The following is a 20,972-nucleotide window of genomic DNA, read 5'->3' on the forward strand; positions in this document are numbered from 1 at the left end:
CCAGGTCCAGCATGCCCTCTTCTTGATTACATCTGCAAGGATCCTATTTCCAAGTAAGGTCCCATTCGCAGAACTGAGGGCCACTTTTCAACCCAATACAACTGCAAAGGCCTGAATTTTTTTCCACATGGCCTTTCTGGAGTATGACAAGTGCTTTTTCCAAGGCGAGGTCAGTCTTCCTAGAGACAGGTGGAGGCAGCATGAGGGGCCTGGTGCATTTGCCATGTACCTACTTTGTGCTCCACATCACATGTGTACCCTTGGAATGTGCTCATGGTCTGGGAGGCAGGGACTCTCAGCATCCCTCGGTGTCTTCAGTCCCCAGCAGGATCCCCCAGTGTGACCAGGCTGGGCTACGGCTGCTGGTCCCTTTGGGGTCCTCCTGCCCATACCCCCACCACGTTATATCTGGGGTTGGGGTTCCGGGGCATTTAAGCTCAAATTTGTAGCCAGTTTCTCTTGCTCAGAGGGGAGGTAGATCTCTCTGGGGCTCCTGCCTGTGCTCTGCGTGAACTATGCCTGGCCATGCAGGCTGTGACTCTTTTCCTTCAATACCACCCTAGGGGAGGAGGGTGGGATGGACAGGGCCAGGTCCCAGCAGGCCACAGGCACCCACAGCGGCTCAGCCACCTGAGTCCTGAGCTGTTCTCCCTGACGAGGGTCTTTTGTTGTCCCTCGCTGTTCTGGCAACTGGGTTCCTGGGCGCCCAGGGTTGGGTGTCTTCCTCAGGTAGGCAATGAATAGAGGGCCGTTCCCATGAGCTGGGGGTTGGCCTTGGATTGAAGGAGCATTCACATAGAAACATAATTGCACAACATAGAAGAGTATTCTGTACCCTGTGCGTCCACCACATCCTCGGTGCAGCAGTGGGGCCTAGAAAGCCCACTGGGGTTTTCTGGGCAGCTGCAGGACGTTGGTGTAGGCCCTGGGCTGCTGCACAGAGGCTGCTGGGATGACACAGGTGGGGGCGGTGGGCAGGGACAGCCAGGGGAGGAGGCAGTGGTGGTTCTGTGCCCACTTCAGGATCCATTCCCAAATAGTGTGATTGGGACACAGTTAAGATGTGCCTTAGGGCCAGTGCCTCTGGCCAGGTGCTAGGGTCCTCCCAACTCCAAGAGATGTGTGGTTGGAAGTGTGCTTTTTTTTTTTTTTTTTTGAGACAAGGTTTCACCATGTTGGCCAGGGTGGTCTTGAACTCCTGACCTCAGGCAGTCTGCCTGCCTCGGCCTCCCAAAGTGCTGGGATTCCAGGTATGAGCCACCACACCCAGCTGGGAGTGCTGCTTTTAGTTGTTGGGGGAGCTGCATCCAGCAGGTGGTGAGCAGTACCCCTAGATGTGCTTGCTGCTGTGGAAGGGGGGACCTGAGTGTCTCTGGGGCTCACAGCCACAGTGACTGCCAGTCTCCCACCCCACACCAGCCCTGGGTGTGGAGGTGTAGCCAAAGGGCTCACACTGCTCCCTTCTCCGCCCAGTGGCAGGCACAGAGCAGCCTCTTGGGGAGTGGGTGATTTCTGGGCATTAAAGGGAGGCAGTCCCTGCCCACCACAAAGGGGGCGTGAGGGTCAGGAATGCAGCCAGGGGCTCTGCTCACCTGCAAGTCGCCCATCCAGGCAGCCTTATGTGACTCAGTCCCCTGGGAGGCCTCACAGACAGAGCTTGGAGGCCACCTGGCCGGGACAGGCTCAGCTGAGACCAAATGGGTCCCATCAGCCTCACAGTCATGACAATGTGGACACAGCACAGCTCAGGGAAGAAACACAGGACACGCTGGGGAAACACAGACAGGAGAAGCCAAGCAGGAAGGACAGACAAACGAATGTGTTCCAGGGCAGGGGCTCCTCGGGCAGGACTCGGCATGGAGAAGACAACACAAGGCTTTGTGGCACACTTGAGACTTCATGGTGTCACAAAGGAGGTTTCTGTTCCACAGGGGATGATGGGCAGGGGGCTGAGACAGACACTGGGCCTCCCTTACCCTTCTTCTTCCGGACGGAGGCTTGCAAACAGAAAGGGGAGCGCTGTGAGCCACCAGGACGTAGCGCCCGCTGGCAGCCTACACTAGGGCCTTTTCAGCTCAGGGCACCTCAGGAGCAGGCTGGGCTGGCACTGGGGTGGCAGGCAGGGAGCAGGGACCGTCTGGGGCGCTGCGAACGCAGGCTGCGCTATCCATGGAGCAGCTTTCTCCAGACCTTGGCTGCCTGCGCAACTGTCCTGTCTGCCCTGCTCATTAACTTACTGCCTGGCAGTGGAAAGGGGCTTTCCTTCTTCCTCAGTGCCCGTCATCTCACCAGCACCCTGCCAAAGTTGGGGATGAGCTCTCAGAGCAGACTTGAGCAGAGGAGGCTGGATCAGCCTTTGGAGCGCACCTATGGCCTTTCCTGCCTCATTCCTTTGTCTCTCAACTGAGCCGAGCTCACGGGAGCACCCCTTAGAAAGATGAGAGTTGCTGGGCTTGTCCATTTGGGGAGTCCCGGGATAGGCCCCTGTGGAGAGGGCCTGGAGGCCCTCCATCTCCTCCGTTGCCTGTGAGGCTGGGGCACATGGAAGTGGGTTTCCCATGCGGGACACTACTGGTTCTGGGTAGGTCTGGGTGGGTAGGGCAGTGCCACTGCAGGGCTGCTGTTTTGTAGAAGACCGAGGCCTCATGCCCGTCCTGACTCCAGCCCCACAACCTCGTGAGAGGCGGCCTGGCCAGCCTCAGTGCCCTGAGGAGGGATGACCGCTGCTTTACTGCTGTTGCAATACTTGCTAGACCCCTCTCAGGAAAGCTGCCTGTGCCAGGAGTGCAGGGAGGATGGGGCCTGTGAGTGAAAGCACTGGCAGGGGGCTGGGCTCTCAACCCCCCGGGCCAGCTGGACTGGACGGTGGGCCTCGGGCAGGGGCTCATGTCTGTGCCCATGTAAGCTCCCTTCACCACCTCCAATTTGTGCTCCAGTGGAGCAAGCGTTTCCACCCACACGCCATCTCTGTGCATTTCAGAGCCACCCTCTTTCCAAAGGTGTCCCTGGGCTTCATGGTGACTCCCCTGAACAGGGTCCTGCGTGGCCAGCATGGCTGGTAGTCGCCCTTTCCCAGTCTACAAGATGGAGTCAGAGGGCCAGAGCCTCTCTCTGTTCCTTGTAGACCTTTTACAAAGGTGCCAGGAGTTCCTAAGCCTGCTATGCAGACCAGATCGCTCTGTGAAGCCCACACTATCTATACAGATCCCAGGGGGGCTGGAGCCTTCTGGTCTGAGCCATGTGGGGAGGAGCTCCCACAGGCCTCCAAGGCCTGGGCCAAGGTGGATGTTGGTGGGGTGCCCTAGACAGCAGGGGGAGCTGCTTTGGGTACCTGGTGGGGCTGCTTACCTTTATCCACTAGTGAGAGGCCCAAAAATTCAAAACAAAACAATGTTAGATAAACGGAAAAGAGGAAGGACTAGCAATAACTCCCCGCCAGGCTCCAGGGGAGGTGCACACGTGGGGCTGCTGGGCATGCAGGGGCATTTCCTGATGCATGTCTGGGTGCAGAGTCAAGAAGGGGGTGTGAGCAAGCATGGGGTCATGCATAGCCTGATGCTTTGCAAAGGGCAGCTCAGGGACAGGCATGGTGACAGTGCGGTGCTGGGCTGGGCCGGGTGTGTGACTTACCGAGCTCCTCCAGCTCCGAGGTCATGGATTTGGAGCGCAGGGTGAGGGCCGTGGTTGGTGCTCGCTTTGGAGGCGGGGGAGCTGGAGGGCAGAGGACAGATGGTGTGAGACCCCAGCCTATGTTTTCAGACATGGGAATAAGGCCGGTGGTGGCCCCGTAGGCTGGCAGGTGGGTTTGTGGGCTGTTTGGCTGTGGTGGTCAGGGGCTGTGCAGGCGTGCTTAGGATAAGAAAGGACAGGTGCTCAGGAGGGTCTTTCCGTATCCCTGAACTGCAGTGCAGAGCCTGCCCTCTCATGAGTGGGCCTGGGCAGGCGGAGGGAGGGGATGGGTCACCAACTGGGAAGCCAGTGGAAGCCTGCAAAACGGACGCCTGCTAGTGACTAAGAGGGCATGCCTGGTGGGGCACGGATAGTTCCGGCAGCCTGCGAGCCCCAAGTCAATGTCATGGGTTCTGGTGGCAAATTCCACCAGCCTTACTCTTGTGCCTCGGCTCTCAGAAGTGTGGGCTCAGCTGGAGAGAGGGCCCACCAGCTGTCCTGCCCACCACCACCCACCCCCAGTAGGGCCCCAGGCTGGAGCTGGGCAGTGTGGGGTGAGTACCTTTCTTCCTGGCGGTGTCGTCGGGGTCCAGATTCCTGGTTACTGTGACCACCTTAAGGACCAGGTGATTCCCTCCCTGTCGGATCATGTTCACCACCTGCCTGTGGCCGACTTTGACAACATTCTCATTGTTAACCTGTGGGAAGGCGGGGAGAATGGCATCAGTGAGAGCCAGCGGGGAGGAAGACAGCTGGCACCCACCCAAGGCAGAGACAATGTGGGCTCCTAAAAGGGGGCGAATGCAGGGAAGTGAAGGGAGTGAGACAGTCGTGTTTTTGGAAACAAAGGTGCTTTTGGGGAAACCAGAATGAATGTTGCTGTGATTGTGGAGGTCACTTAATTGTGGCTCAGGAGGCTGGGGCAGGCCCATTGGGGTGGGGAGGACTTCTTCTGACACTGTAGCTCTCCATTGAGTCCTCTGCAGCTGAAGCTGAGGAATGACTGATTCCTATTTAACCTGAGCATCCTTAAGTGCTCACTTTTACAGGCCTGGGGCAATTTTCACAGCCACCGAAAGACTGCCTTCGAAAAGCCATACAGGCAAGTTCCCGGGCTGGGCTGCACCAGGCTCTGCATCCTCACAGGAGGAGGAAACGTGGTGCTTAATTGCTTCTCATATATTCTGGGAATACACATCACACTGACGCGGCCCCTTTCCTCCCACTCCCTCCCTGCTCTCCCACTCCAGAGGCCTGAGAAAGCAGAGAAGCCTGGCCCAACAGGGCGCTCACTGAGTGGGGTCCCTGGCCCGTGTCAGGGGCCAGCTACCCCAGTGCTCCTGGGATGGTGGGTGGCAGGCTGGGGACCCCTAAGGCTGCCACACTGTGGCCTTTGCCCTGTGGTCCTTTTAGGAGCCCATTACCTCCCGTGCCCCATTTGTCCTCACTGTGGCAAATGTACCAAGCACGGAAGCAGGAATGGACTCGGGGCCATCACACAGGCAGAGGCGGGGCTGGGCCCTGGCTCCTTTGCTGTCCACTCCTCTCACCTCCCTGAGCAACGCTGAGCAGCAGATGGCCTTGTTCTCTGCCTCCCAAGCCCATGCCACTCCCAGAGGAAACCCAAGTGACAGAGACTGGAACTGGGCAGGTGACTGGGCTGACACCGCCCACCCTGGCTATTGCAGGAATAACCCTTAGTGGTTTTCAGATGTTGCTGTGAAAAGGCCCTGGGTTCATCCCTGCCCATGCAATTGAGCTCCACAGGCGGCCTCTGGCACCATCATCCCAGCAGCTCCTGAATGGGTGCACAGCCCAAGGGCCGCTGTCTCTAGGTAGCAGCAGGGAGGAGGAAGCCTGGAAGGTGAAGTTCACAGCTACTTTACACACCATCTTCGAACAAAGAAAAGCACCCGATTGTAAACAACAGATAAGAAGCTTTGAAGCCATGCCCTTCACCAGCCACATTGTGGTGTACATATATTCTTCTTCTGCTGTGGATTCTTCAAAAGCTGAACATCCGGTGTACCCACAAACAGAACACTTATCAAAGCCTGTGTGCTGCTTGGTGGATTTTCACAAATCCAATACCTGTGCAAGAGCTGGATAGAAGCAGGTACCGCCCAGCTCCCCGTACTGTTGACAGGCCCAGGACGTGCCAGTTTCGGTCACTTCTGAGGCGGCTGCTCCAGGCAGAGCTGCGAGAAGCTCAGGGAGGACACAGTGGGGCCAGGGCAGTCCCCATGCAGCTGCTCTGCAGTCTCTGCTGTGGAACTAGCCCATTCACATGCACCTGCCACGCCCGCCCTGTTTCAGCAGTGAGTACCCAGTGTCCTGGGAATATCCTTGGTCCTGGGCCCACCGGACAGCTGGTCACCCTGCATTGCCCCCGAAGATATAGTCTTGGGAGTAGAGCCATCCTAGTGGGGCCTTGGGAGAGAGGCCCACCTCCAGCGGCAGTGGTCTTTGAAAGGTGACTCCTGGGGGCTGTCCCTTTCACTGAGGCTCTCAGAGTGTAATTAGGAAAGCAGATGGCTTTACAAAGTAAAGAAGCCGGACCAAGGAAGACAGTGCCAAGATTCTCGGAGGGCAGACCTCAGCTTGCAGTACCCTCACTGCTCTGGCTTGGACAGGCAACAGAACACAAGCTACAAGCTATCAGTTCTCTCCCCTCCAATCAGCACACCCAGGCAGCAGCTGTTTCTCAGAAATACATTCATTCATTCATTCATTCCAGTGTTTCTATTCCCGGTGCCACTAGAAGCCATGAGGCACAGGCAGTTCAGCTGTCCCTGCCTCCATCTGTGGGAAGTTTGAGACCTCATTAGGGAGTTTTGGCCAACACACAGAAGCACACACATACCTTCAGGTGGCTGAGTACCACTTTAGAAGGCAGAGGTCTCAACCCACCAGGGAGGAGCAGTGTGGGCAGAGGATGTGTGTTTGCAGGACAGTAGGTGCACTGGTGGCCGGAGTAGAGTGGGCAAGGAAGTGGTAAGGGGTTGGGGGCAGGGTCTTGGATGCCAGGGAGTGCCGAGGTCTGATGCAGAGATGCCTCATTTCTGCACACTGTGCGTATGAGGTGCCAAACAGACATAGGGGCCACCAAGACATTGGGTTCTCAAACAGATGGAGGGGGCAGGCTGCCCAGGCTCAGGAGCCACAAGGCCAGTGCATAAGGCCTTGGTGAGAAGACCCAGCAGCAGGGATCCCCCAGTTGCCTGGCCCTGGATCCCTGGGGGTCATCCCTTAGAAGGCTGTGGGTAGAGAGGGGAAGACGAGCCCACCTTGAGATGGGCTGGGACCAGCTTCTTTGCTCTGGGCAGGCCCCCAGTGCCAGGCATTGAGGGGGTTCCAACCAAGAAAATGGGCATTATTACCTGCTTGCTCCTGCCACCCGTCTGTGTGGTGTTCTCTGGATCTGATGCTTGGGGAGACTATGGCACTGGCACAGGGATGGGCCACCAGTTACTGGAGAGGTCAGGCGCAAGTCGGGGCCTCCTGAGGGCTTGTGGGGCTGATGGGGACTCTAGCAGCCTGGCTGTGGGCAGGGAGGGTCTGGGGACATGGCTCCAACTGTGGCCTGCTGACCATCAGAGCCTTGGGCTCACTCCTTAGAATCCATGTCTTCCAGAATCTCCTGGAGTGCATTTGTGGTGGCTGGATGCTGTCCTTCCGTGACCTCGGCCACTTAGGGAGAAGTTTGTTCCTGTGCCTCGGGAGGGTCAGGGGGCTGGAGAGCTGTTTCCTTGGAAGTGTGAGAGGCAGGCATTACTCTTCTCTGGGCAGGAGAGACCGTGTTTTCGGAAAAGGGCCTCTCGGGGAGTGAGCCACTCATGGGGGATTCTCAGGAAGCTTGGCTGTGGGGCCAGGACCCTGGTGTCCCCAGCACCTTCCTTGTCTGCAGCTGTTAGTCTGGGTGCACGTTCTGGCGGCACCTCCACACAGTCACACTGCCCCAGCCAGAGGTGCTCCTGCATGGGGGCAGGCTGGCTGCCCAGATGCGATGTCTCGTATCTGAGCCTGCAGAAGCTGCTGTTCCCACCTAACTCCTAATCAGCAGGGCCCCCTGATTCCCGATTCTGTCCCCTATATCCCTCATAGACCTGCTGCCCCCAGCAGACTGCAGCAAATGGCAGGAGCTACTGAGGAGAGCTCAGAGGAAATGAGGCTCCCATGGGCCCTGGAAACGCCACTTGGCCTTCCCTGAAAGCTGATGACAAAGAGGCAGGGCTTACAGAGATGGAACTAGGTTTGGAATCAGTTCTTGGGCATCTGACCCCCCTCTGACCTCTGAAATCTGTCTACCCTAGGTCTTCCTGGGTCATGAGCCACTTCTAAACAAAGTTGCTTTGGATGAGCTCCCCTGCAGGCCCAGCCCCAACTGGAGGGCCGTCCCTCCCGCTTCAAAGAGGGATGGCATCTGGAGCCCTGGTCCTGGTGGGTCTGCACCCCTCTGGAGTCAGCATGTTGTGGGGTCCAGAGCCTGCGGGGGGACCCTGCTGCTTGCTGGGTGCCTGTGGGCAGGAGGACGCTTGCCTCTCTAGCGGGGTGTACTCAGTAAACAGCATGGCTTCTTGCCCTGGCAAGCACTTGGGGGCAGGGATGCGGCACCAACAGGGCCTCAAACCATCCACACACATCCTAGGATGTTCCCTTTGGTTCCCATCCAGTGCTTACCAAGGGTCAAATCTCACCCACACAGTGCCTCAATCAGTTTTGACTTAGCTGTCACAATTTAAAAAGTACAAGAGCTTTGCATAAAAAGTCTAGAATTTCAGTTTCCATTGAAAAAAAGTGCCAGAACCCTGGCACTTGGGGAGATGGGCCACCCACTTGCAAGCAACATCCTCCCCTGCTGTTAGCTGGGGCTGTGAGTGCTGCTGTGCCTGCCCGCCCCAGCCTCCCGGGCCCTGACATCACCTCCTTGGCTTGAGGGGGCATTGGATTTGTGGCTCTTGCCAGCCACCAGTGAAAGAGAACACTTATCACTGCCTTTGATACCATCTGTGTTTAGACTTTTGGGAAGGGACAGATTGAACTCTGCACATTGCTGGTCTCAAACTCAGTCCAGGTGACATTCATGAAATTGATTTCTATTTCCTGGGGAACCTGCAGGTGACTGGTGAGCCCTGTATCATCTAAGCTTCCCAGGTCAGTCTCCTGTGCCAGAGCTCAGATCTCAAACATTAACCTTGTGCCCAAAGTCTTTGCCCTGCAGAGGGAGAGGGGATGTCTGCAAGGGGCCTGCAGCAGCCTCTATCAGCATGAGGAAGAGGCATGTCATGTGGGCCCTGGGGCAGAGGCAGGTGGCCACCCTGTCTGTCACCATTCTTGAGTTACACTGAACCCTAGATGCATGCCCAGTGGACAGACACGGACATGAGGTCTTGAGGGGACTGTGGGGGACCCCAACTCAAACCTGGGCTTGCGAAAGCCAGGAAAGTGGCTCCGAATCTCACGCTTAATATAGAAACCACATCCCCATCAATGAAGAGCTGGTCCCATCATCAAGCATGTGGTCCCAGTGACGCGCGTTTGCAATTAGACTCTAAATACCATCAAGGCACTAAAAATGCCGACTTCCCCAAAGCAGCTGGGCCTGGGAGGCACACGCAGGAGTGGGGCTTGCAATTTTTCGGGGTGTTTAGAGGCTCTACAAATGAACTCAGACCGGTAGTAACTCCTGCAACGCACACTTGCTCTGCGCCTCTCCAGGGTGTGGTTTAAATTCTGTCAAGAGGGCACAGGCCATGAGAATGTGCTACAGGGACCTCCATCATATGGGCCCAGGGTACGAGGCCCCCCTGGTGAGAACCTGGCTACACTGACAGCCTGTGCCCGGCTCTGACCTTGGGCAATGGGAACCTGTCCACCAGGAGCACCACTGAGTGCCAGGCCTCACGGGGTGGATGGTGCCCATGTGCTGCTGGGCACATAGCTGCCTTGTCCCCCTCAGCTGAGCACAGAGAATCCATCCTGACCCTCTGCCCACACTGGCCATTCCCAACAGAATGCTCAGCACCCCTTCCCACCATCCTGTCCCTCCAGTTGCCCCCAAGGGCAGGGCTAAGTCCTGGGGCGGGGCAGACTCTGCCCCCTGCCCTACCCTGCCTGCTGATGCATCATCTATGTGTCCCCAGATACTTGTTCTGGACAGAGCTGTGTCCTGCCCAAATTTATATGTTGGAATCCTCAAAATATGACCAGTATGTCAAAATATGACCTTATTTGGAAAGAGAGTCTTTGCAGATACAGTCAAGTTAAAAAGAGGCCATCAGGGAGAGTCTAACACAGGTGACTAGTGTTCTTATGAAAAGGGGAAATTTGGGCTGGGCACGGTGGCTCACACCTGTAATCCCAGCACTCTGGGAGGTTGAGGTGGGTGGGTTGCTCAAGCACAGGAGTTTCAGACCAGCCTGCACAACAGAGTGAGACCCCATGTCTACAAAAAATACAAGTTAGGTGTACTGGTGTGTGCCTGTGGACCCACCTACTTGGGATGCTAAGGCAGGAGGATCACCTGAGCTCTGGAGGTCGAGACTGCAATAAGCCATGATTGTGCTACTGCACTCCAGCCTGGGCAATAGAGCGAGACCCTGTCTCAAAGGGGGTTGGGGGAGTCTGGATATAGAGACATGCACACAAGGAGAAGGTGCCATGAAGGCTGAGATCAGGGTAATGCTTCTGTAAGCCAAGAGATGCTAGAGGTTGCCAGGAAACCACCAGCTGCTGTGGAAGAGGCCTGGAAGATTTTCCCTCACAGCCTCAGAGGGAACCCATGATACTGCCACCTTGATCTCAAACTTCTGGCCTCCAGGGCTGTGGGAGAGCCCCTGTCTAGCTAAAGGTGCCCACCTGCAGTGCTTGGTCACCAGGCCTGTGCCTTGTCGGAACTTCTTGGCCACCACCCTGAGGACTGCTCTGTTGTAGCCCTCCACCACAGGGTGTCTCTGTCCACTGCCTGCTGAGGCTCACGTGCCCCTGCAGCACAACTGGTGCCCATGCAGTGGCACAGGTCTCCAGCCCTTGGCCGATGTGAGTGCATACTGATTGATTGGACCACAGCCTTGTCTGTTGGTTAGACAAACTCCCCCAGGGGCCCAGCGTGGGGACACTGGCTATTGGCCTTAGAGTAAAAATGGCCCCAAGTTCCATTTATCCTTTTGAAAGGGGCTCTCAGCACAGAGCTCTGCACTCTTCCTTGCAGGAGCTCAGAACACGGCCATCTGGCATGTAGCTCTGGGTCTGAAGCATTGGCGTGGCCTTTGGGTCAGCTTTCCTCAGCTCCCCCGCCCCCTCACCCTGTCTTTCAGCTCTGATTCAGCCCACCCTGCTGGCCATGACTTGAAGCTGAGGACCTGCAGTGGCAGCATGTCTATGTCCCCCCAGTCCATGTGTGCAACCCTCACTGCCAGTGTGATGGGGTTGGGAGGCGGGGACTCTGGGAAGTGATTACATCATGAGGTGGAGCCTTCGTGAATGGGATTAGTGCCCTTATAAAAGGGATCCTGGAGCAACCCTTTGCCCTTTCTGTCCTTTGAGGAGAAGCTGGCTTTCAGCAAACCATGAAGCCGGCCAGTGCCATGATTTTGGACTTCTGGTCTCCAGAGCTGGGAGAAATACGTGCTGTTTAAACTACCTGATCTGTATATTCTTTTGCGGCAGCCCAAATGGACTAAGAACTCAAGTGACAAACAATGGCTGTGTCTACTTACCCAGGACCCTGGCCACAGCCCCTCCCTTGAGATCTTAGGGACTGGCCTCCTGTCTCCCATCCTCTGCAGATACATATATTGTACCAGGCTTGAGATGGGGAGGGAGGAGGTATCTTGGCCAGCAGGTGACCCAGGAGTGACTGGTCTTAGTTAAAGGGAAGCTGGGAGGCAGGGACTGGAGGAGCAGACCCTGGGGCTGCAGTCTACCCAGACCTGCAGAGATGGTGAAGGCAGCTCTGGCATGTAAAGATCACAGCTGCCAGGAGCTGCTACTGCTGCTGTTAGCAGACCCATGGCCAAGGTTGGTGGCTGGGGCCTCCTGGAGATCCTGGGGGAAAGGGTATTGTGAGTGGGAACTTAGAGGCATTGCCATGGAAAATGACTGCGGCAGCCCTGGGAGGAAGCAGGCAGTGCAGGCTGGAGGCCACAGCCCTCCCGCGGTCATGCTTGTAACAGAGTGTCTGCCCTTCCCCACCCCACAGAGGTCCTATCAAAACTGCCTCCTTTAGCAGGGCTAACTGGGGAATGTGAGTCCCTGAGAAGAGACTATCTGTCCTGCTTCTGCCAGCCCCCACACCCCCAAGTTTCTGCCACTAGACCCAGCTGTCTGTGAGGCCTCTAGATACAAATCCTGTCCCTCTCTTCCCTGCACCTCCCTCCTCTGTCCAGGGGCTGAGGGAACCCATCTGCAGGAAGAGGGTGTCCTCCAGAATGGGTCCATGTCACTGTCTTCTGCCTTTAGGGGAAATGTCTCTGCCTTGTACGAGTCATGGCACAGTGAGTCCTAGAGCTTACTGCAGTCCTCCCTGAGCTGAGCACACAACGGGTGGAGCTCATGCTCCCAGCTGCCTTCGCCTTTCCTGGTGAAGAGGAAGTGTGATTCCATTTTCCGGACAGAAGTTACACAGCCACATGAAGTAGCAGCACCTACTCCTTGCTGCCTCAGAGCCAGCCCCAAGCAAAGAGGCTGTTTCAGCCTCCCCTCGACCATGCTGGTCTTAAATTCTCATCCTGTTCTGCAAAGTAAACAAGTTGTAGATGAAGACCTTTCCCAAAAGTAAGAAACATACCAAGGTCAAAGCTGTGCACTGTGTGGCTTTGGACTTTTGTGCACCTGCTCCCCGTGTGAAGGTGAGCACTTTAACAAGGCACAAGAATGCCAATAGAGTGTGCTCCAACACTCATCAACACTTCTGTGGGAAGAGTGGGACAAAGGCCTGGCTGGCAACTCAACTCAATGTGAAATTAATTGACAAGATCAGCACTCAACAAGGCAGGACTGGAAAATTCAGTTACATTTCCCTACCCAGCTCAACAGGGACAGAGGAAAAAAGAGCTTTAGGATCTTTAGAATTTCCCAGCCTTTAAACAAACCTATAATCAGTTTAACCTGCAATGAGACGTTGGAACCAGCTACAGTCCTTAAAACAGATGCCAGAAATTGCTCCTGTGGTGACACACTGCAGAGACAGAAACGGCAGAAAAGGTGAAATGCTTGCTGTTTCCTCATATGCTCAGATTGGCAACTTGAACTTTCATGGGGTTTCAGTGCCCCTCAAAAAACCTGGACCTGCAATTCTGGAATGCTGCCACCAGGGAAAGGTATGGCTTGATCATTTGCCAGATTTATAGAAGGCTCAGGTAAGTACTGAGGCTCCTGGGATAACTGCCTTGGAGTAGAGAGAAACTGTTCGGACATCATGGATCCAGGTAACTCCAAAAAAAGAGTAATGTGCCTATCCATGCATCACCCTTACATACAGACATGGAGACATTTACACAGTGAGTGAATCACAGCTGCATCCAGGTAGATGGCAAGAACCCAAGCTTGTCATCAGCCACAGTCCAGGGAATTTCTGTGAAGAATGGGCATACCTGCCTTCCTTTGTAAGTGATTCTCTTATTTCACTTAAATTGTTATTTAAAATATCAAAGCTGTACCTACACATACACATAGTTTACAGAAACAGTTCCACAGGATTGTTACAATGACACCCCATCACCCAGCCTTACTTCTCCCTCTGAGCCTTCAGCTACTTAATTTTATAGCTATCACTCCATCTCTGAACGCCTATTTTTGCTACTTGATATTTACATTTTTGATACTATCTGCTGACATACTGTCATGGAAAAGGATGACTTGGCTTGGAGTTTCTGAACAGTGGCACTATGGTGATTTTGGACCAATTAATTCTTTGTTGTGGGTGTACACTGTAGGATGTTTAGCAGTGTTCCTAAATTCTACCTGCCAGCTGCCAACAGCCTCCACCCCCAAGCACGAAAACCAAGAATGTTTCCAGATATTGCCAAATGTCCTATGGAAGGTCAAGACACCATCAGTTGAGAACCACTAATTTAGCTATTTTTTAAAAACTCCACCCTCCCCGCTATTTTCCCAGTACCACCATCCTCTGAATATATTTATGTCAAAATTTTAGAGTGCCATTCAGGATTTACATCATGACTATGTAAAATCTATTCATAGCTAAACGATATAGTATACTATGATTACTTTGTCTTTTCCTGTACATTTTGTTCTCCCTAGAGCAAAATAATTTTGTTTATTGGTTGGTTTTTCTATGTACTTAACAGTAATTCAAATCCAAATGCTTACCTAATTATGTAAATCTCTTCTCAGAATCTTCAAATACATTATCCATTTTAAGTTGTCTTCCTGAAGAAATATTTCCTGAACACTTTTGATCTGCACTGAACAACCAGGATTAAGTGTTTTCTGGCAGCTGTCCCCATTACTGTAATCCTCAGGATTCCTTTGATTGTTTCTTTCCATGTTGGATCTCCTGAATTCCTGTATTTGTTTACTTGGTTCAAAAACCTCATGCTTTATAAAGGACATCCTCCAGTATCTTCCCCCCGAAGGAGTTTGGAGATAATTTGTTTGAGACATTGACTATTTGAAAATAGCTTTATCTGGTCATTTAATTGGTAGTTTGGCTGGGTATAAAATTTGAGGTTAGAGAACAGGGTAAAGTAAGTTCCTAAGATTAACTCTTCTGCAGGTAATGGCTATAAAATCTGGACAAAGTATGAGCCCTACCCCCAAACCAACAAATGAATTCTCTTGAAGGCTCTGGAGAGTGAACAAAGAAAGACAGGCATATTTTAGATGAGAGCTGAAAATTAGAAGCGTTATGCAATGGACGCAGTATGGTGTGAATCACCTGCAGTTTTTTTTAAAAAAAATTTATTTAATCCAGATCCTGCACAAACCTGCAGCTCTGATAGAAATCAGAGGACACGGCTCAGGGTGGACACAGCTGTCAAAGTAATGGCAGAACTCCAGAAAAGAGAGAGCTAAAGAAGTGTAGTTTCATGTTCAGTGTGTAAACTTTTCCTAGGTCTTTGGTTGATGTCTGAGCTGTGTGTGCATAGGGAAGATGCCGATAAGTTTGCTGAAAGGCTAATATATCTGAACTGAAATTTGAGCTGCTGCCACTATAGGACAGACAAAGATTGCAATTTGAGTCTAACCAGGTTGTTAATAGCTAAAACAAAACATCAACACCCATCAAAGGAATGTAACATAATCCAGAGTTGCCACAGCATAACATTCATTTGGTATACAACTCAAACTTAGCAAACTGAGAGATGACAGATGTTGGAATTATCAGATGAGGACTTTAAAAAAACAGCTACTGTTAATAATACCCAACTAAGTAAAGGAAAATAGGCTTATAGTGAATAAAACAGGAAATCCCAAGGATATTTTAAGAATTACATGGAATTGTTAAAACTAACAAATATCTGAAACTAAAAAAAAAATGCATCATATGGGTTTAACATCAGCATGGATATATATGACAGAGCTAATAGTGAATTTGAAAGACACACCAACAGAACATATCCAATCCAAAGGAGAGAGAGAGAAAAAGATTTTAAAAAGCAGAACAGATTATTAAGGATCAAAATGAGAGTCCCAGAAGGGGAGAAAATTGGAGTGAAAGAAGACAGAGAAAATGAGTCAAAAATTTTTTTGAAAAAATGATGGCCAAGGACTTCCCCGATTAGGTGAAAGACATAAACTTATAGATTCAAGAAGCTTGTGAATCCCAAAAAGGATGCATATAAAAAAAGTCATGCCTAGACACACTATAGTCAGTTCTGCTCAAAGTCAAAGATACGGTGAGAATCTTAAGGAAGCCTGAGAAATTATTTACATTATTCACACTCCACAGAAAAATGACTGAATAATTGCAGACTTTGCATCAGAAACCACAGAGAAGAACTTCTTATAGAAGACTGCGGAACAACATCTTTAACAGGTGAAAGTAGAAAAACTCAACTAGAATTCCATTTCTGGTGAAAATTCTTTAAATAATGAAGGCAAAATGAAGACCTTTATAAAGAAATGAAAACCATGTTATTTGTTGCCAGAAGCCTGCACTATAAGAAATGCTAAAGAATATTTTTCAAGCTGAAGGGAAGTGGGACTGGATCTGTGGAGGCACAAAGGGTACCACAAATGGTAAACACCTGGATAAAAAATACAAGATTATTTTCCTTCTTAAAAGTAGATATGACTGTTTCAGGCAAAAATAATAATACCGGTTTTGGGGTTTACAAGTATGTACATGTAACACACATGACAATTATAGAATAAAGTAGGGCAAGAGTGAAGAAGATACACCTGTATGTTTCCCAGGTGGTTATATTTTACGTGAAGTGTACGATTGGGACTCTAAGTAGACCATGGAAAGCTAAAAATGTATACTGTCATCCTTGAGCCACTGCTCAAAAAATGTGAACAGGTACAGCATAAAGTCAGTGCATCAATTAAGGGGTTCTAAGAATAGTCAGATAATCCAAAATAAGGCAGAAACAGGGAGAAAAGAAAACAAACCAAGGAGATAAACTGAAGACAAGCTTGTAAACCTGGGTGGAAGAACATGAACAACTCTATTAAATGTTAAATAGAATAAAGCTCCAATTAAACATCAGGCCTTAGCAAGTGGATTAAAAAGAAGACCTAATTATGCTGTCCATATACTTTTAATACAAAGACACTGAAAGGCTGAGAGTGAATAAATGGGAAAAGATAGTTCCTGGGTGGAATGGCTGTTAATGTCAGACAAAATAGATTTCAACCACTTGAAAAACAGTTTGGCAATTTCTCAAAATGTAAACACCAGAGTTACCATATGACCCAGAAATTCCACGCCTAGCTGTACAGCCAAGAGTGGCAAAAACATCATATGTCCACACACAAACCTGTACATGACAGTTCATAGCAGCTTTTACTCCTAATAGTCAAAAAGCAGGGGTGGGATGAATGGGGAATGGCTGCTAATGGGCATGAGGTTTTTTTAGGGGTGGTGATACAGTGTTCTAAAAATAGATTGTGCTAATGTTTACACAACTGTGAATTAACTGTTCACTGGCCTGTGTACTTTAAAAGCTTAAATTTTATGGTGAGTTATATATCTCAGTAAAGCTGTTACTAAAAAGCATACTTCAAGTATTACCAGAAATGAAGAGGCATATTTCATAATGATAAAAAAGGCAATTTATAAGTAAGATATAACAATCATAAATGTTTCCACAATGAATAACAGCTTCAGTGTAATGAGGCAACATTTGACAGAACAAGAGGGAGAAATGGAGAACTCCACAAACACAGAAGGAAATTTCAATACCGCTTTCTCAAATTGACAAAACAGCCCCCCGCCGCTGCAAAAAATCAATAAAGACAAATGATCTGAACCACCACCTTAACTACCTTGACCTTTTTTTTTTTTTTTTTTTTTTGGGCAGCTTAGTGAATTTTATTGGTTTTTTTTCAGAGTCATTCTACAAAAGAGCAAAGTTAAAAACCAAGGCCCTGGCAAGAGGGTTTAAACCTTCCTCATTCTAGGAGCCATCCCCAACTCCTCCATGTCCCCAGCTGTGTCACTGCTGCAGTTCATGGGGGTGGAGGGCTTGCTATTTTTGCCCCCCCCCCACCAAACTCAAAAAGGGAAAGATCTACCACTTAGAAACACCTTCCCCTCACCCCAATCTCCCTCAAGTTGATCCTGGTTACAGAAGGCCATGGCAAGAACTGTTGAGGTCCTGCAGGAGTTCTGAACCCCAGAAGGTCATGGCCAGGGCACTGTGAAGAATGCATTGTAATTATCTGGCTCGGCACCTCACTCCCTGAGGCCAGGTGCACTCTCTCAGGCCAGGGAGGACTGGAGGTCAGGGCCTTAGCTGGGAGCTGGTGCAGGCAATTACACTCAGATTTGAAGGGGCAGCAGCCATTCCCTTGCATGAAGAACCAGATACTTCTAGACTACGACACCCAGTAACTTCAGAGTATACATTCTTTTCAAGTGTGCATGGAACAGTCTCCAAAATAAATGCTATGCTGGTCCATACACTTCTAGGTTGGAAATGCTTCCAGAATCTTGAAGGCTGTGCTTCACCTGGTTTCCAGGTGTGCTGTGAGGGACCCGATGCCATTCCCATTTTGATCTTTTGTATGGTGTCTGCCTCCCTGTCTGCTGCCCGTCTCCTCCCTACTGAGACACCTGTGACATACTCTCTTTGTTCCAAATTTTCTGAAATATATTGGTGTGCCTTGGTGCGTCTCTTTTCTTCACTTACAATGAGTGCTTACTGATCCTCTTCTATCAGGAAACTCAGTGCTAGAAACTTTTTTTTTCTTTTTCTAATTCAGAGGCAGGGTCCTGCTCTATTGCCCAGGCTGGAGTGCAGCCTGACACAATCATAGGTCACCTGTAGCCTTGAACTCCTGGGCTCAAGTGATCCTCCTGCGTCAGCCTCCTGAAGAGCTGGGACTACAGGCATGTGCCACTACGCCTGGTTTATTTATTTTCTTTTTGTGGAGTCTTGCTGTGACTCCTAGCTTCAAGCGGTCCTCCCAGAGTGTTGTGATTACAGGCGTGAGCCACCATGCCCAGCTTAAAGTTTTCTTAAATTACCTTTAAAAAAATTTTTTTTTTTTTTGGACACAGGGTCTTGCTGTGTAACCCAGGCAGGAGTTCAGCAGTGTGATCATGGCTCACTGCAGCTTTAACTTCCCAGGCTCAGGTGATTCTCCCATCTCAGCCTCCCAAGTAGCTCAGAGTACAGATGCATGCCACTGTGTAGAAACAGGGTTTCACCATGTTGCCCAGGCTGGTCTCAAACTCTTGGGTTCAAGTGATCTGTCCACCTTGGCCTCCCAAATTGCTGGGACTACGGTAGGCATGAGCCACTATGCCCGGGCATATTTTTCTCTTTTCTGAGAAATTCTTCTCAATTTTATCTTTCAATCCATCTTTCAAAATTTTAATACCAGCCAGGAGCAGTGGCTCATGCCAATAATCCCAGCATTCTGGGAAGCTGAGGTGGGAGAACTGCTTGAAGCCAAGGGTTTGAGACGAGCTGGACAGCATAGTGAGACCTCGTTCCTCCACAAAAACTTTTAAAAATTAGCCAAGCATGGTAGCACGTGGCTGTGGTTCCAGCTCTTCAAGAGGTTGAGGTGGGAGGATCCCTTGAGGCTGAGGCTGCAGTGAGCCATGATCACACCACTGCATTCCAGCCTGGGCAACAGAGCAAGACCTGTCTCAAAAAAATTTTTTTTATACCTGCTATAATATTTTTAATTTTCAGGAACTCTTATTTTGTTCTCTGAATGATCATTTCAGAAGGAACATTTTACTTAATTAAAGGATGCAATATTTTCTTTGATCTCACTGAGCATATTAATAATACATTTCTTAATCTTACTCTTCCTGCATATTGGTTCCTTCAGTTTTTTTCACCATGTTTGTTTTGGGCTGTATTTCATATTATTTCATCAAGTGTCTGATGTTCTTTGGAAGGCACCTTATATTTCAGAGTAGCCCCTAAAAGTCTAAGTTCGATCGCAGCCAGTTATTTTGTGAATACTGACAAACTGATCCTGAAGTTTATATGGAAAGGTAAGAGGCCCAAATTAGCCCACACAATATTGAAGGAGGACAAAGTCACAGGGCTGACACTCCCCAACTTCAAGAGTTACTATACAGCTACAGTAATCAAGGCAGCGGGGTACTGGCGAAAGAACAGACAAACAGACCAATGATCAGAATAGAAAGCCCAGAAATAGACCCACACAAATAGAGTCAACTGATCTTTGACAAAGGAGCAAAGACAGGTCCATGGAGAAAGGACAGTCTTTTCAACAAGCCATGCTGACATCCACAGGCAAAAAATGAATGTAGAGGTAGACCTGAATCTTTCACAAAAATTAACCCCTAGTGCATCACGAACTCAAATGTAAAAAGCAAAACTGTGACACTTCCAGAAGTTCTAGGTGACCTTGAGTCTGGTGATGAGTTTTAGATACAACACCAAAAGCATAATCATAAAAGACAAAATTGGTGTTGGACTTCTTTAAATTAAAAACTCTGCCAAATGCACCCTGAAGAGAATAAAAAGATAAACTACAGACTGGGGGAAATTCTTGGCAAAATACGTAACAGATAAAGGACTGGTATGTGAAATACAAAAAGAACTCTTACCTCTCAACAGTAGGAAAACATCTGAATTAAAAAATGGGGCTGGGTGTGGTGGCTTGCGCCTGTAATTCCAGCACTTTGGGAGGCCAAGTCAGGTGGATCACCTGAGGTCAGGAGTTTGAGACCAGCCTGGCCAACATGGTGAAACCCCGTCTCCACTAAAAGTACAAAAATCAGCCAGGTGTGGTGGCACACGTCTGTAATCCCAGCTACTTGGGAGGCTGAGGCAGGAGAATTGCTTGAACATGGGAGGCAGAGGTTGCGGTGAGTCAAGAATGCACCTCTGCACTCCAGCCTGTGCAACAGAGTGAGACTCTGTCTCAAAAAAAGGGGGAGGGGCAAAATATCTGAATAGACAACCCACCAGCATACACAGATAGCAAATAAATGCTCAGCCTCATGTGGAATAGAGGATAGCAAATTAAGCCAACAGAGAGACACCACTACACACTCTATTGGAATGGCCAGAATGCCAAATACTGACCACACCAAATGCTGGTGAGGATGTGCAGCAACCGGAACGCTTATCATTGCTGGCGGGAACGCAAAATAACACAGGCACTTTGGAAGACAGTAGGCAGTTTCTTGTAAGACAACACATGTTTACCCTATGATCCTAAATGCTCCTTTGTGTTTACCCAAATGAACTGAGAACGGGTCCACACAAAAGCCTACATGCAGATGTTTATAGCAGCTTTATTCATAACTGCCGAACCTGGAAGCAAGTTTGATGTGCCTTGGGAGCTGAAAGACACCCAGATGTCTTTCGGGAGGTGAGTGGACAAACACACTGGTCCATCTAAAAAACGGAATATTAATTGGCACTAAAAAGAAATGAGCTACGGAGCCATGGAAAGGCCTGGAGGAAGCTTTCATGCATGTTGCTAAGTGAAAGAAGCCAATCTCAAAAGGCTGCACCCTGTGTGATTCCAACTGCATGGCATTCTAGAAAAGGCAAACTATGGAGAAGGTAAAAAGATCAGTGGTTGCCAGGGGCTCGGGGAGGGAAGGTGGAACAGAAGCACAGTGTTTTTTAGGACAGTGAGCCTGTTCTGTTTGATACTATAATGGTATGTAC

General features: G+C 50.3%; 1 protein-coding gene across 10 annotated transcripts in view; it reads right to left on the bottom strand.

Moving 5' to 3' along the window:
* The window catches only part of SHANK2 (SH3 and multiple ankyrin repeat domains 2), a 688,443-nt gene that overhangs the window by 28,846 nt on the left and 638,625 nt on the right, over positions 1–20,972 (bottom strand). For 5 of the 10 annotated variants that reach the window (XM_037733995.1, XM_037733998.1, XM_037733997.1 and 2 more), the window contains exons 18-21: positions 4,232–4,367; positions 3,631–3,711; positions 3,349–3,369; positions 1,977–1,997 (exon numbers count right to left, since the gene is read on the bottom strand). In XM_037733995.1, the coding sequence (XP_037589923.1) occupies positions 1,977–1,997; positions 3,349–3,369; positions 3,631–3,711; positions 4,232–4,367 (259 nt within the window). The remainder of the gene's footprint in view (positions 1–1,976; positions 1,998–3,348; positions 3,370–3,630; positions 3,712–4,231; positions 4,368–20,972) is intronic. The other 5 variants (XM_017515880.2, XM_037734001.1, XM_037733996.1 and 2 more) reach the window with 4 other exon arrangements.

Source organism: Cebus imitator, unplaced genomic scaffold, assembly GCF_001604975.1.
Source record: "Cebus imitator isolate Cc_AM_T3 unplaced genomic scaffold, Cebus_imitator-1.0 Scaffold563, whole genome shotgun sequence".
Classification (NCBI taxonomy): domain Eukaryota; kingdom Metazoa; phylum Chordata; class Mammalia; order Primates; family Cebidae; genus Cebus; species Cebus imitator.